The sequence below is a fragment of the Sinocyclocheilus grahami genome, unplaced genomic scaffold (assembly GCF_001515645.1).
Source record: "Sinocyclocheilus grahami isolate Dianchi unplaced genomic scaffold, SAMN03320097.WGS_v1.1 scaffold640.1, whole genome shotgun sequence".
NCBI classification, from domain to species: Eukaryota; Metazoa; Chordata; class Actinopteri; order Cypriniformes; family Cyprinidae; genus Sinocyclocheilus; species Sinocyclocheilus grahami.
Window position 1 is genome coordinate 169,022 of NW_015505819.1, and position 15,757 is coordinate 184,778.

The window sequence follows — 15,757 nt, forward strand, 5'->3', positions numbered from 1 at the left end:
TATGCACAATTTGGGCAAAAACTAACAGCTTGAGCCCAGTTTGGATTTATTTTACGTTTGTACAAAGTCTTACTATCATATCAGCCATGATTATTCTAGTCCGTTAATTAAAAGGCTGCTTATGTGTATATCTGCTAATTATTTATGAGATGCAGACATGTTGAATATTTGAATATGACAACATTTTTTATTTTAAAATCTTTATTTTATTATGGCAACATGATACCTCGTTCTACAGTATTATTTATATGATTAAATCACTGACAGAGACTAGGCTTGCTGCATTGGTCGTTGTTGACGGTGTTACCAGTGTTAAACCTCAACACCGGTTAAGTCACTGCCCACCGCGGCACTGCCTTTTTGATTTTTTAATAGTATAAAAAAAAAACTCCATCACAGATCAGCAGCAGGAGTCAGATTTCATTTATCACCTGAGGAGAGTGAGTCCAGCTGACAGACAAGAAGAGTGAGGTGAGGTTTTTATTTATTTTATATTAGGCATATATCATGGTGTATTTTTACTTGGTTTGTTAACAAACGTTCTGTTTAATATAAGTGAGTTTGTCATTGTACCGTTTTGTTAGTGTCCATTCAAGTAACTGACGCAGAATTGACGCTCACACAACAGTTAAAAAACATATTATTTACTTGATATGTCAGTGAAAGTAGTTCCAAACAAAGTTAAAACAGAATCGAGTGTCAAGCGGCTGGGAACTACACAGTAACACCAAAGACTATAGAATACACAAGTGTCACTCGTATAGTTTTGAATGGGGAAGAATACAACACTCAATATGGCTGCTCTATCGCATGAAGCCCCGCCTTCTGAGTAAAAGAGCCAATCGCTAATCGGTAAAGTCAGCGCATCACTGCAGCTGACGTTAGATTCCCGGTTGCTATAGAAACACTGCGTACCAATTCGCCTACTTATACTATGCCCTAAAAGTACGTACTCTTTTTGTGAAGAAAAAGTGCATACTTTTGAGTATGTAGCAGAATAGTAAGCAAGCTTAGGGACATACTACTTCGCCATAACTGCGTCTTTAACGGACACTCTAGCTGCGTCCCAATTCGCATACTATCCATCCTAAATAGTATTTGAAATTAGAATTAGTATGTCGCCAATCGTAGTATGTTGAAATGAGTATTCCAAAGGTACCCGGATGGTTTACTGCTTCCGGTAGAAATTCGAAGTGCAGATCCGTGCACACTCTAACGACTAATATTGCCCACAACACATTTGCGTGGTGGACAAGGATTTGATTAGAACTACAAACATGCATGAAAAGTGTAAAAAAAATCTACAAACATGGTGGATATGCGAGACCGAAGGTCAGGTAGAGAAAGGGGTTTGAGTGATAAATAATCAGTATCTAATGTTGAAAAAATATTTATTTAATGTTATCCGCGTTATATTTCATCTGCAGCAACACTGTGAACTTTATATTGATACGTTTGGTCATTAACTTTTAAATGCATCATTATGCAAACCTATGAGCAGAGTTCTTGGCATGATAGACCCGCAACTAGCAGATCAACGTGCCTCTTCATTTCTCTCCAACACGGTAGGAAATTAAATATTAATGTTACATTTGAAAAGATGATTGACAGGGCAGTTTAAATGGTGGCAGGATGTACGTAACTAAGCATGTATGAGACAGTTGTCAGATTTCATTAGTGATTTCAAATATGAAATGTAATCTTAAGCTTGATGAACAGAATTTGATGTTTTCCCATTCAAAGATAAAGAGAAGCTGCACTTGCATACCCGAGAGGCGTTTCAAAGATGGCCGCCGAGTGACATGACTTCCCTTAAAGGTGGGGTATGTCTTTTTTCAAAAACGCTTTAGAAAACTGAATCGGATCGAGTACCAAAACAAACTTGTAGCCAATCGGCAGTAAGGGGCGTGTCTACTCATGATGCGGCGGAGAGAGCGCTCAGTGCACATGACGGACATTAGCCGAGCCGAGTGACGACAGAAAGATAGAGATGGCGGATAAAAACAAAAGAGGAAAACGTCTGCAGAACAAAATAAGTCTTACACCGTGTCTACACCGGACGTGACAGTTGTTGTGTCGTGCCGCAACAGCTAAAGTCTGTCTACACTGGACGTGACAAAGCGACCGTTGAAAATCATTTGAAATTTGTGTCAATATCTCATAAATAGAACGCGGCAGCAGTTTACTGTCGGGGATTTGTCGTGTCACGCCGCGCCACACCGCATCCAGTGTAGACAGCATCACTGATTACAATGAGTTCTATAGTATTTTGTCTTTTAGAAAAGCCTAAAACAGGCCTGATCATAATTTACGTTTTATTTTATAATTCTGTACAATAAAAAAATAAAACAAATTATAATGGCATATATGTAAAACTTTGTCCTATGACAGCTGCTTATATTTTCTGATTTTTATGTTGCTCTGTTCTGAATACCTTAAAATTGAAAGGATTTGCTGCAACGCAATTTTTTCTGATATGTGAATTATTTATTAGCCTATTTTTTATTTTTTTTATCCATGAAGCAACCGCTTTAAAAACAGCTTAAAAAATTACTTTATTGCATTCCAGACACTTTTAAAGTACTTTTCACTATGAATTTTACGGGTAGCTTGAATGTAAAACAATGTCATGAATTCATTCCCATTTGTAAAATATGCTACAAATTAATTGTTGTCTAACCCGATCTGATGAACGTGCGTATAGCACGATTTTCTGCTTCTATTTGGCGTAATATTTATATGCAGAAATTGACTTTGGCATGCAAAAGACTGATAAATTCATAATTAATGGCATGGCTGGTTCAGTCGACAGAAATACGGGCCTATAATAACTGCTGAAATGACTGACCTCAGGTCAGTCTGAGCGCTCATGGTACACACAGCCGTACTCCTGCAGGCGCCACTGGCCTACATAATCAAATTAATGCTAAATAAACTATTTAAACATAATTAAAAATACATTTTGCTTTACACGATCATTGTCATAGAATACACTTCATTGTGTTCACAGTTTGAACGTTCTTGCTTCCTTTATTTTCATGGTCTGAGGCAGGGGTGCTCAAACTTGGTCCTGGAGGGCCGATGTCCAGCAGAGTTTAGCTCCAACTTGCCTCAACACAACTGCCAGGAAGTTTCTAGTATGCCTAGAAAGAGCTTGATTAGCTGGTTCAGGTGTGTCTAACTGGGGTTGCAGCTAAACTCTGCAGGACACTGGCCCTCCAGGACCAAGTTTGGGCACCCCTGGTCTGAGGTAACCTTAATTATCCACTCTCAATTAATCGCGGCTATAAAAGCGATGCCCAATATGAACTCTAATTAAACATTTTAATAGTGATGTTACGTTCTGTGCCGAGGCTTCAGAGCGTGTGTCAAAAATCCCGGCAGCTTTCAGTGAAGCGCGTATCGAGGCTTGTATCGCTTTAGAGCAGGGGTACCTAACCCTGTTCCTGGAGATCTACCTTCCTGCAGAGTTTAGCTCCAACCCTGATCAAACACACCTGAACCAACTAATTGGGATCTGAAAGAGCACTTGATAATTACAGACAGGTGTGTTTGATCAGGGTTGGAACTGAACTCTGCAGGAAGGTAGATCTCCAGGAACAGGGTTGGGCACCCCTCCCTGTTTTAGAGCAATGATGACATTCATTGATGATGTCCGAAGCCTTGCTTGGCCTGAATGGTTCGGGAAGCAGTTCAAATCTTATAAATTCACAGTCCTCTGCCCTGTTAAACCCAGCCACTTTCCAGTTTTAGACTAATAATATTGCCCCTCCTGCCTATTATGAGCAAAGACTTGATTTACACACATTTGATAGCCCCATTCATTTCAAGCCAATACGTTTATTACACAGCTATGTTATATTATGTTATACAATCATTATATAGCCTACCACTAGAAAATACACATTATATACATATCAATAGATTAGTCTATGTGGAAATTTATTTTTTTTCTTCACCATTATTTCTAAGCCTTAACTCTGGCGCAAAATACAATGTATCACAGATCACATCAGGTCATCTGTAATGTATCTGCTTGTTTTACGCTCTTTGGCCACCAGGTGATAGTGTGAGCAAATGAAGCCTCGAGAAATGAACCCTTTTGTGAACCACTTGGCTGAAAAGCTTCAACGATTCATGAGACTTCATCTCGCCATCACTACACTTTAATATCGCCTTGTAGCTGGCTATAGAACAGAAACCGTCCTTACCTTTTATCGCATGTCGAGGCATCGGATCTGTCTGGAGAACGCAGACGGGAGCAGCGGAGTAATACAAACAGGGAAAAGTCCCAGTACGGCTATCAGCCAATCAAATTCGAGGACTAACTGTTGTATTAATATTTGGCACAAATGGAATCTCAAAGTATTTTAAATATTATTGGAATATTATTAAATATTATACCTTTAAGGACAATGACAACTGAACAGTTGCTCACTTGTATTTCACTTTGCATATCACAGTAAAAACTTACCAAAAAAACAACAACAACAACAGTGAGAATAATATCGAACATGTTAAGCTTAAGCAGATTACTTAGCCTAAATCAATCCACTACTTAGGCTAAATTATAAAAGTTAGCAATTCTGTGTGCATACATAGTTTCGTATATAGGCCTATATGGTCATGGACATCCTATGTGACATTAGTCTGTGTCATTGTTTTACTGATAAACACATCCACTCAGTAACATAAAAACATGTACACTCACTATCATACTATTAAGTGAATGAGTTTATTGTTTCATTTTTCTCTCTGAAATTGCTCACAGTTATGATACAAGGGGAATTTTACAACTTTAAATGCATGTTCCTGCTCTGCATGGGCATTTTTATTTTTTTTTTCCATTTAAGCTTTGCTTTATAAGTGTATAAAATAGGAAAGTTAACAACAGGTATTGCTTTATTGTTTCATTTAAACAAGCTGTCTGTAAACAGAGGGCCGTGAACATCCGAAACCTTCTCGTTCGAGGTACATGGTACAGATAAAAGGAAGCATTTTATAAACTGATAGCCTACCATGTAGACACTGCAAATGAGCATTGCTCGCTTACAGCGTACATAGAAAAAAAAAAAAAAATACTTAACAGGAAACCAGGAAGAGAACGAAAATATGCAGAGAGACTAACAGAGAGAGGAGGGCGGGGGGGTCCATTAAACAATGTAAGGAAAGCAGTTCTGAGAAAATAGCGTGATTCTTGAGAATTGTTACGTCAAAGCCATGCAAAGAAAATGCGTGCATGCACACAGCAATACAAGTCAAAAGCAAAGAGCAGGAATGGCCTTTGAGCTTCCCGAAGGCCACCATACCATATTTACAGTAAAACTGATCCAAGAACAGCTTTATCGTCATCCATTGTACACAAACAATGATATGAAGCTGACATTGATATCAAGAAGTTCATTTCCTCCCCATAGAGGCTAAACTACATTCTTAAATAACTGTTAAATTAGCTTTTTTGTGGTTCATATGTTTTTACATAGTATTTTGTTCTCTTTTGAAGCTAGGAAAGAAAGATTTGTAAAGTCCACGGTACTTTTACAAATCAAGACATAAGAAAGTTTCTTAAACGAACAAAATTGTGTTGCCCTGATACAAACACATTATTGTCATAAATAACATTCAAGTTCTCATATATAATTAGATGACAATAAATAAGGACAGCGATAAAACAGAAGGAAGAATACAAAAATATCCACAATGTATTCAATTTTTTGAGTGTGTGTGTGTCTGCTGGTATAGCGAACATGAGGAATGATCAGGAAACAAATATAAATTAAACAGACAAATCAAACACTGCAATTCAGTGTCTACCCAAATCGATTAAATGAAACAAATTGTTCCATCACATAATAAATACAGAAGTACAAGGGTTAAATAATAATTAAATAAAGACTGGCAACACAAGATTTCAAATCTGAATCTACAACAGAACTAAAGCTAGTGTCACATCTAGACATTATTTTTGTACATAATTATGTTCAATCTGTACAACAGAGATTCATTCATTAGGACAAATTCATTCAGTACTATTCCCCCCACCCCACCCCAAGTCCCAAACTCACTGAAATCCATGTTTCAGTCCTTTTGCAGCAATGATTTCATATCAAGTGATGTTCTTCAAACATAAAGTCATTAATAAATAAAAGAGAGCGCAAATGGAAACGATACAGTTTGAAAAAGTCCACATCCTCCACGACAAGCTCTCAAAGTCATCTTTTCCTTCTCAATTTGTGTTTTTTTTTTGTTTTCCTATGGTCTTCATGAATCTGAGTGCAAACATCCTAGAGTTGCGAGTGTGTACTGATGTCTAGTATTTTAAGTGTGAATCTGTTCCAAACCTAGTAAGCTACCTCATTGTTTAAAGCATGATACACACTTTTAAGACTCTTTTGTTTAAAGACACTCTCTAAGCAAAATCAAGGCAAAAATTGTGTGCACCAGCCAGGTTTCCTGATTCGTAACCTCATAAGTAACGCACTTCATGAAGAAAGCTTATTTCAATCAAAAATAAAAAGGTAATTGTGTCTTTTGATATCACAATTCTCACTTTTTTCTCACAATTTAGAGTTTATATCTCACATATTGGACTTTAACTCAATTCTGAAAAAAAAAGTCAGAACTGTGAGATATAAACTCAATATTGCAATATATAAACTCGCAATTTGAGAGAAAAGTCTTATTATGAGTTTAAAACTTGCAATTGCGAAATAGAAACTCACAATTCTGAGAAGAAAAGTCTGAATTGTGAGATATAAACTCACAATTGCAAGAAAAAAAAGTCAGAATTGTGTTTTGTTTCAGCCATGGAATAAAAAATTAAAAAAGGTAATTGCGACTTTTTAATCTTACATTTTTTTCTTGCAATTACTAGTTTATATCTCGCAATTTGGACTTTTCTTCTGAGTTTGCGAGTTTATATCTCACAATTCTGAGAAAAAAAAAATCTGAATTCTGATGGGAAAAAAGTCAGAACTGGGAGATAAAATGTCAGACTTGATTCTTAATTGATGTCAGTAGAGTTTTCCATTAGCATGTTGCTAAGCTAACAACTTATTTGAAACACTCTTCAACACTGTTACCGCTTTGTCACCGGGGCTTGTGCCAGAGCCGGAGCCCATTTGGGAACCAGGCTGCACTTTTCCACTCAAAAATATCCTGGGCCAGTGCCCAGATCCTAGTTCCGAACCGGCCCCAAAACCTTGCTGGTCTCGAACAAGGGAACCTATGACATCAGTAGGCGGAGTTCAGGTAAATTAACAGCGTTAACACAAACAATTAAATATGTCAGTAGTGGACAGCAGGATAGATCAACGCTCTCCTTCTGCAAGAGGTAACAAGCGATTGCAGTCACAGATTGGTGATGGAGAGGGTTCTGCTCACTATCAGAGGAGCCAGTTCTGAACAAGTGCCACTCTTGGCCGAGCACTGACTCCAGCTCCAGCACCAGCCCCAGTGGAAGAGCGGTATGTGTGACACAAATGGTGCTCCTGAAGTATGTGCACTAGAGGCTCAATTCTCAACTGACTTCAGTACAGTTTGCAGTTAGCATGTTGCTATGCTAATAGCTCCATACTTTATTGTACATAAGAATACATAACATTCAAATATTGGGTAAAATTAGGGTGACCATACGTGCCATTTTCCCAGGACGCGTCCTGGCCAGGATTTGTTGTGGCTTTGTTTTCCTGTTTTCATGCTTGCTGAAGGTAATGATCGAAAAGTAGTTTGACCAATAACATGTGTAACGGAGGCCAGCGGTAGGTGCTGTGCAGGTAAACCTCACTCCCCTGATCTCAAGAGATGCACTAGCGACTGATGCTAGTGGCTGCAGTCTTTAGCCTCCTTGTTAGTGTGTCCGAAACTCCCATGCCAGGAGACCTGGGTTCGAGACCCACTCTGAGCGAGAGCGAGGTGAGGACCCGGGAGAGAGGGGTTACACATGCAAGCATTGTACATAATGGACCAATCATGGCGTGTGAGAAGGTGGGATCTACGGTCAAAGCGATGCAATTACGCATACATTTTTGGTGTGTTCGACTTAAAAGCAGTGCGGCTCAGACCGATCAGTGTTTGACATCAAAGTATCTCGAGAGCGTTTCGAAAGCATAACCGTCTGTATGGTACTTTGATGTCATACACCGATCGGTCTGCACATGCAAACAAAGCCAAAACCTAGATATTTTACGCAATATAGAAATCCTGGCCAGGATGCGTCCTGGGAAAATGGCACATATGGTCACCCTAGTAAAATAGTCCTTATTTTAATTAAACTGAGTGCTTTCTCTGCCATCTTTAACGCCATTTTTACTTAAACGATGTTTGTTGCATTGCATTAAGAGGCTGCCTTATCATTTGATCAGAGTGAGGTATCTTAGTGGCAGCTAACTACGTTTTGGAACAGATCCTGTTGGTGCAGCCGGTTCCCACTGGCTGGTCAACCATTTTAACAGGTTGGTGTGCTGAGATGATGGCAGGGGTGCACACAGGTTGAGTGGGAACAAGTGTGGGTATTTGTATTTTAGTCCTCGGAGAGAACAGAGAGCGGAAAGGGAAGAGTATGACGAAAGATGAAGCGTCCATCTTCTTGGTAACCCGCTTGTTCGTCATGAAAAGTGCTGTCTGTCAATAAATGTCCGTCTCAGGATGTCCAGGGAAGTGGGGGCGGAGTTTTAATACGTTTTCTGGATAAATCCTAGCAGCAAAGACAAGCCGTCACAAAGGTGAGGAAAACAGGAAGACAGACGTAAAGACATGAAAATATCTGGGGAAGAAACAACAGGGGTTTGGGTAGGGGCTGGCACAACGACATGGCAGAGACGGTGAAAGGAGAAATGTGTCTGGATTTGTGTCATAATTTGTTTTTAAGCAGTCATTTCCATCATACAAAAGTTTGTCCAAATATAAATTCGATCAACTCTAAGATTATGTACATCTTTGAGTGCTTTTATGTTGGTACGTAAAGTTTTAGGGCTGCTCCTGTGTCCCAACGGATGCCACCAGCTTGGTATTGTCCCTGGGATTGCCCGCTGGGCATGTAGAGTCACTAGGCTTAGGGTCGTGGTGACAGGCATAAGGTGGGTGTCTGTTGGGCGTGCCAGGTGGAAGAGGCACCTGGCCGTTCTTCTCGTCTGAAAAAAGTTGTTTAATTACGTCAAAGAAGTTACTCAATGGGCTGCCTAGGTACACAGATAGGAAGAAGAGGAAAAAAGAGAGAAAGAGAGAGAACAAATAGAGAAATGAACAATGGGTTCACACGAGGAGAAATGGACAGAAAGGGGAAAACAGGAGAAAGGAGAGAAAGAGGGGAAATGTCAAGACTAAGACATGAAGAAGCTTTTAGGGCCATACTAACTTTTAATGTTGAAAATTATGTACAAGATGAGGATTACCTGGTTAAATCAGACAAAACCATCTTAAACTGGTAGCTAGCTGGTTTCTAACTGGCCATTAGCTGGTCTAAGCTGGCTTGCAGTTTACAGTACATTCAAAGTTACAATATTTTACCAGGATGTCTTTCTTGGAAATATAAACCATAACCATGGTGTTGCTAGTGCTATGCTGTATGAGTTGAGCAAGATGAACATAGCTACATCAACATAATTAGCTGTAATTTAGAAGGTTGATAAGCTGAACTACCAAATGGTGGGCACCTGGCTAAGCTGGTAGACCAGATAAATCAGCTTGACTGCCAAAAATATGCTTAACCTGGTTTTTCCAGCCCAATTTCAACTAGGTTTCCACTAGCTAGTCAACCAAAATAACACTCTTGGACCAGAAATAACCCAGCTATCATGTTCCAAAAGCAACTTGACTAACTTTTTTTCCAGCAACATCCTTGACCAAGTTGGTGTACCAGCTTAGCCAGGTCCCCAACAGCTAGTATGAGATGGTCAACCAGCATGAACCAGCTAGAAACCAACTACCATTTTCCAAAACAGACCAACCATCTTAAAGTCAATGTGATACAGCATTTGCAATCCATTTTGCTTCCGCCAAGATGGTTGGTGGGACTTTTAAGATCTGCTTTTTCCAACAACATCCTTGATCAAGATAGTGTACCAGCTCAGCCGGTAGTTCAGCTGGTCAGCTGTCTAAACCAGCTACAGTGTTCCAAAACAGACCTACCTCCTTAAAGTCAACATGAAACAGCATTTGCAACCTTTAAAATTTGCAATTTTATTTCAGCCAAGATGCATTTCCAAGTGAAACAGAATATTCCCCCCAAAATTAAGGTGCGAATAGATTTTTCTCCACAGGCAATTGTTTGCGGAGTTTCAAGATGGAGTCAAACCTGAATGCGAGTTTGCAGTTGATTGTTGCAGACCTGCAATTGGTGTAGACAAGATTGGTGTAACAACAGTACCTAAACCAAATAAATAGCTTTAGCTAACATAAATGTTTTTAATTAGGTTGTACTAAGTCATTTGAAATAAGACCAGGAACGTGTATTAAGAAAGTAAAGAGAGTTGATTTTGATTTCATGTTGACTTTTAGGGGTTTAGCCCTGATAGAGGTGAGGCACATGGCTTTATATAGCAAACATGAGAAAGGCTAGATAATTAGAAAAGGCTCTAAAGTAATGAGAGAAGCGATGTGGCATCTGTACATCTGTCACTGCAGAGAGAATGACACGTAGATCAGTCAGGAAACCCACACATGGGTACAATGTACCCTTTAATCTTCATTCTGCTCACTCCTCAAAGTCACATAAGCCTATGAAGTGTCATCTGTCTGGTTCAATTATACACCATATTCCACAGGCGGAATATACATCAACAAGATATCATCAAGCACTCTATATTCGGCCTTGTTTTTGTGATTATGTTCATGAAAATTTTTTGGATGAAAAACTACAATGTCTACAAACATTTTCTTCGCCAAAGTCTATACACAGCGACCACTGCTCAAATATTTTATTTTATTATTTTTTTTTGGAAACTTTCTTCATCTAAACTACATCTGGACTTCCTCAGAATTGTGAGATATAAACTCACATATATATATATATATATATATATATATATATATGTATATATACAGGGATTGAAATGAACCTTTTCACTCACCAGCCAATTTGGCTACTAAATTTTTAAGTTACCAGCCATTCATAACGTCTACTAGCCAAAAGAAAAGACAGAAATACACCAACAGTTTGAGGCTGTCTATACTGGGCGTGACAAAGCGATCGTTGCAAATCATTTTGTCAGTACTAGGGGTGTGCGATATTGATAAAAAATAATATCTCAATATTTTCTGTGATTTTATCGATAAAGATAATTAGACGATATTTTGCTGAGTGTGTTATTGTGCTGATGTCTTAAGGAATACACTCTTAAAAATAAAGGTGCTTCAAAAGGTTCTTCAAGCGATGCCATAGAAGAACCATTTTTGGTTCCACAAAGAACCATTCAGTCAAAGGTTCTTTAAAGAACCATCTCTTTCTTACCTTTTTATAATCTGAAGAACCTTCTTTCGCCACAAAGAACCTTTTGTGAAACAGAAAGGTTCTTCTGATGTTAAAGGTTCTTTATGGAACCATTTAGACAAAAAGGTTCTTCTATGGCATCGTAAAGCACCTTTATTTTTAAGAGTGTACCGTGGACAGCTCCTAAAGTTTTCTTCATATGATATGATATTCTTCATATTCTGTGTGGTCAGTTCACAGCAGTGATAGAAATTAAGCTTTTCCAATAAGTTTAAATTGATTTTTAACTTTTATGGGCATTATTACCTTTATAAAGCCATTTTTTCTAAAAGTGTACATCATCCTTTGAGTCAAATTCTTACATTTAATCAGTCAGTTATAATAATAATACATTTAGGCTGTTACTAAACAAATTAAATCAGTATCAATAAAATTAATCTTTGCAAAAGTTGCATATGAAGTGGCATTTAGATGTATTTACACATGTTAATGCAGCTTAGAGGGACATGGGATGCTTTAACCTGCAGTTACAAATGCATAAATAATGTTTTGATATTTTAAACATGAAATGTTGAATACTGATTTGAAATGATTTAAAAAATACTTTAAATGTGAAATTAAAACTGCCAGTAGGTGGCAGCAAGTCACTGTTAAGTGAGTTATTGCGATTGAACAGAATCATTTAAACGGTTGATTCATTCAGAAACAAAACAACGTCATGCTGCTCAGAGACGCAAAACAGTACTGTGGCTGTGTTTGGAATGTTTTTTGTTGGCGAAATAGCACAGAAATAACGCAAAAAACTTAAAAAAAATAACTTATTGTTTATTGAACTGTTGTATAAAATAAATATCACGTTTGTAACCATGCTGATTTTTTAAGAAAAAACGGCACTCTTCGTGTGATATTGATTAACTATATGAATTGATATAAATACATTTTCTGCCTCCTTATCTTGAATTATGTGATCATTCTTAATGCATATTAATAGACTGAATCATGCAGTGAAAGAACCACTCTAAATGCGCACGCGCACTAAATCCTGTGTTGGTCTACTCTAACCAGACTTCATCACGTCGCGTATGCGTGCCTCTGTAGGTGTGTTTTGTTTGGTTTTTGCAATATACTCGATATGTCATGATGTCTCACGAGTTCAGTATTTGCGCTAAACCTGCGCAGATTTGACCTGCATGAACTTCCCAAAGAAATTAATGAGTGAACATAATTTACGAAAAGTAACCCGCCAAATTGGCTAGTGATTTGATAGCGTTACCCGCCACAGCTGATTTTTATCCGCATTTGGCGGGTGTTAATTTCAAACCCTGTATATATATATAAAAAGTTTGAACTGTCGCAGTTACCTTTTTAAATTTTTTTATCCTGTTGTGAAAACAAGCTTACATAACATATCAGGAGCTTAGGTTATTTGCATTTACACATTATCCTTCACACAATTATATTGTAAACATTTAATAAAATAATTTAAATGGCTTCAAACTCTTGAATAACTTTCAAAGAATGAATGGCACAAACCTCACCAACTTCACAAATGCAGTTCTAGTTCAAGAACTGAAAAACTAGTTCCTTCACTCATTCTAGCAGACTACTGTAAACTTTTTGTTTTTCGACAGGCTAATTAAAAACCTGTGCATCCTGATTCCTGGAACTGGCGATTTTCAAACGTTCTTGGCATTTGTGTGTAATATGCAGCAGACGGTCTGTGACTAGTCCATCTGAGGCTCAGACTAGCCTTGAGCTAACTCTGACTGTATGAGAAACCCCCCTTTAGTGTACTTGGTTTAGTATACTTCCAAACGCATGAATACACATGCAAACCTGCACAATAACTGGCACTCAGTCAGTGGTGTGGGGTTCATTTGAACACTTGGGGGCACATAAGAGCCTCTGGTGTACATATGCACAGCCTCGTCTGTTTGGCTCACATAACTAAGAAACTAAGACCAGATTCATAAGCCACGTACGCACTAAATAGCCAGTTTATGTTGTGCTCATCTTAACAGCTTGTCTTGCAAGTGTACACAAAACTTAAACAGAAAAGAATTGTGCTGCACTTAATTACATTACACGTGAAAGGGTATTTATGTGGTTGGGTACACTTAAAGTTGGATGTAATCTACAGGGCATGCATCATTACATGTGCTGTGATTATCACAGGCTTATATAAGATAAAAGGCAGTGTGTGTGACAGTAGTTTAGTGACCCCAAAAAGTTTTTGGACACTTAAAGAGATAGTTCACCCAAACATGACCTTATTTATTCACCCCCATGTCTGCAGAACAAAGCCATACAGGTTCGGGAAAAACATGAGTGTATGATGATAGAATCTTTATTTTTGTGTGAACTATCCCTAAAATGAACATAATTGTATTAGACCAGTGGTTCTTTGACAGGGGGCCTCAGTAAATTTCCAAGCGGGCCATAGGATGACTTAAAAGTACTTAGATGAATAAATATTAATAAATTAGTATAAATGTGTTTAAATAATCAAATGAATCCCAAAATGAATCATGGTTAATTATATTAATACTCTCAGTTTCTATTTTCTTTGTTTCTTAATTGAATCAGATTTGGAGAAATGTAGCATTGCATTACTTGCTCACAGATGGATCCTCTGCAGTGAATGGGTGCCGTCAGAATGAGAGTCCAAACAGCTGATAAAAATATCACAAGTAATCCACACCACTCCAGTCCATCAGGTAATGTCTTGTGAAGAGAAAAGTTGCGTGTTTGTAAGAAACAAATACATCATTAAAATATGAGTCCATAGTCTATAATAACGCTTCCTCCAGTGAAAAAGTCAATCTCCTAATGTCTCTCTGCACATCAAAATCCACTCACATATTTGTTTAGAACTGTTTTGGACTGTTTTTGCTTGTAAATGATTGATCTGTGCATATTTCTCTCCTGATTCTGACGAGATGACTTTTTCACTGGAGAAAACAATATTATGGATTATGAACTCGTATTTTAGCCGGAAACAACAGTTTGAAGTTAAAAATTACTTAATTGTGGATTTATTTCTTACAAACGTGCAGGTTTTCTCTTCACAAGATGTTAATTGATGGACTGGAGTGGTGTGGATTACTTGTTGATTATTGTGATCGTTTTTATCAGCTGTTTGGACTCTCATTCTGACGGCACCCATTCACTGCAGAGGATCCACTGGTGAACAAGTGATGCAATTATAAATTCCTCCAAATCTGTTCTGATGAAGAAACAAACTCATCTACATCTCGGATGGCCTGAGGGGCGGCAAGTTTTCAGCAAATTCTCATTTAGGTATCAAAAGCAATGACGTTCAGACATCTTTAAGTGTGACTCAAGTGTCTAAATACTCTCTGGGCCACTGTAATTGTGCTGCAAGATTGGCGTATTTAACACAGAAGCCGTAAAAATCTTACCACACTTTGACTTTGAGACTTTGGCGGATTTTGCAGCACACTGAGAGTTCTCTGTGTGAGAGAAACATGCGTGTTGACACCAGACAAAACTATCACAAATAGCGCACCCTTTTTCGGTTTATAAATTGGATCAGCGCATTAGCTCATTAGATTCGCTGTGTACGCTCTTCATCATGCTTATGTGAAGCAAATGAGCAATTTCCAATTAACAAGCATGGGGCCAGATGTCTTCATCTAGACTACATTAGGGGCAAGAAGACTTCGGTTGGGTGGTTATTAGACAAGTTTATGTGGATAATTATACTTGTTTGGAATACAAATAGTTTTTATGAAACTAAAGAACATTAGGAGGCTAGGTATTTGCATACACACAGAAAACCACAACCACCTACACAAAATAACATAATTAAATGCATAATTTAAGTGTTTATTTCTGGAGCGGTGAGTGTAATCTGACTACAGTGTGTATGTGCCATTCATCTGCAGTGCAGTAGTGCATTCAAACCACAGTGAGTCATACAGCGCTGAATGAGACAGAGCGAATGAATGTGACGTGTTTGAGTGAAAGCAAAGGAGAAAGAAAGAAAGACCGTGAAAGACAGTGGGGTGGGAACAGAGAAGGACGACAGGAGGAGCAAAAGCAACAATCTACTTTCTTGAGATGGTCTGCGATTTCTTTCTGTTACCCAACAGTCCCTGAAACCTCCTCAAATCGGCAACAACAAACACTGTTGACTACTTAACACTCTCATTATTAAATGCTACTTGATAAATACTAGAAGTAATTACTAAAATGTGTGCATATACAGTGGGGTCCAAAATAGCATTGGCATTTTTTATTTAAAAAACAATATTTTGCATTAAATAAATAATGTAATGAGCAAAACAGTTTGATTAAAAAGTTGAA

At 38.0% G+C, this 15,757-nt stretch overlaps 1 protein-coding gene across 1 annotated transcript in view; it reads right to left on the reverse strand.

Annotated features, from left to right (window-relative positions):
• Window positions 1-8,226: 8,226 nt before the first annotated feature.
• Window positions 8,227-15,757, reverse strand: part of LOC107558308 (serine/threonine-protein kinase BRSK2-like) — a 239,582-nt gene continuing 232,051 nt past the window's right edge. Inside the window, exon 17 of the mRNA XM_016241958.1 lies at window positions 8,227-9,179. Within this exon, the coding sequence (XP_016097444.1) occupies window positions 8,968-9,179 (212 nt within the window). The 3' untranslated portion in view covers window positions 8,227-8,967. The remainder of the gene's footprint in view (window positions 9,180-15,757) is intronic.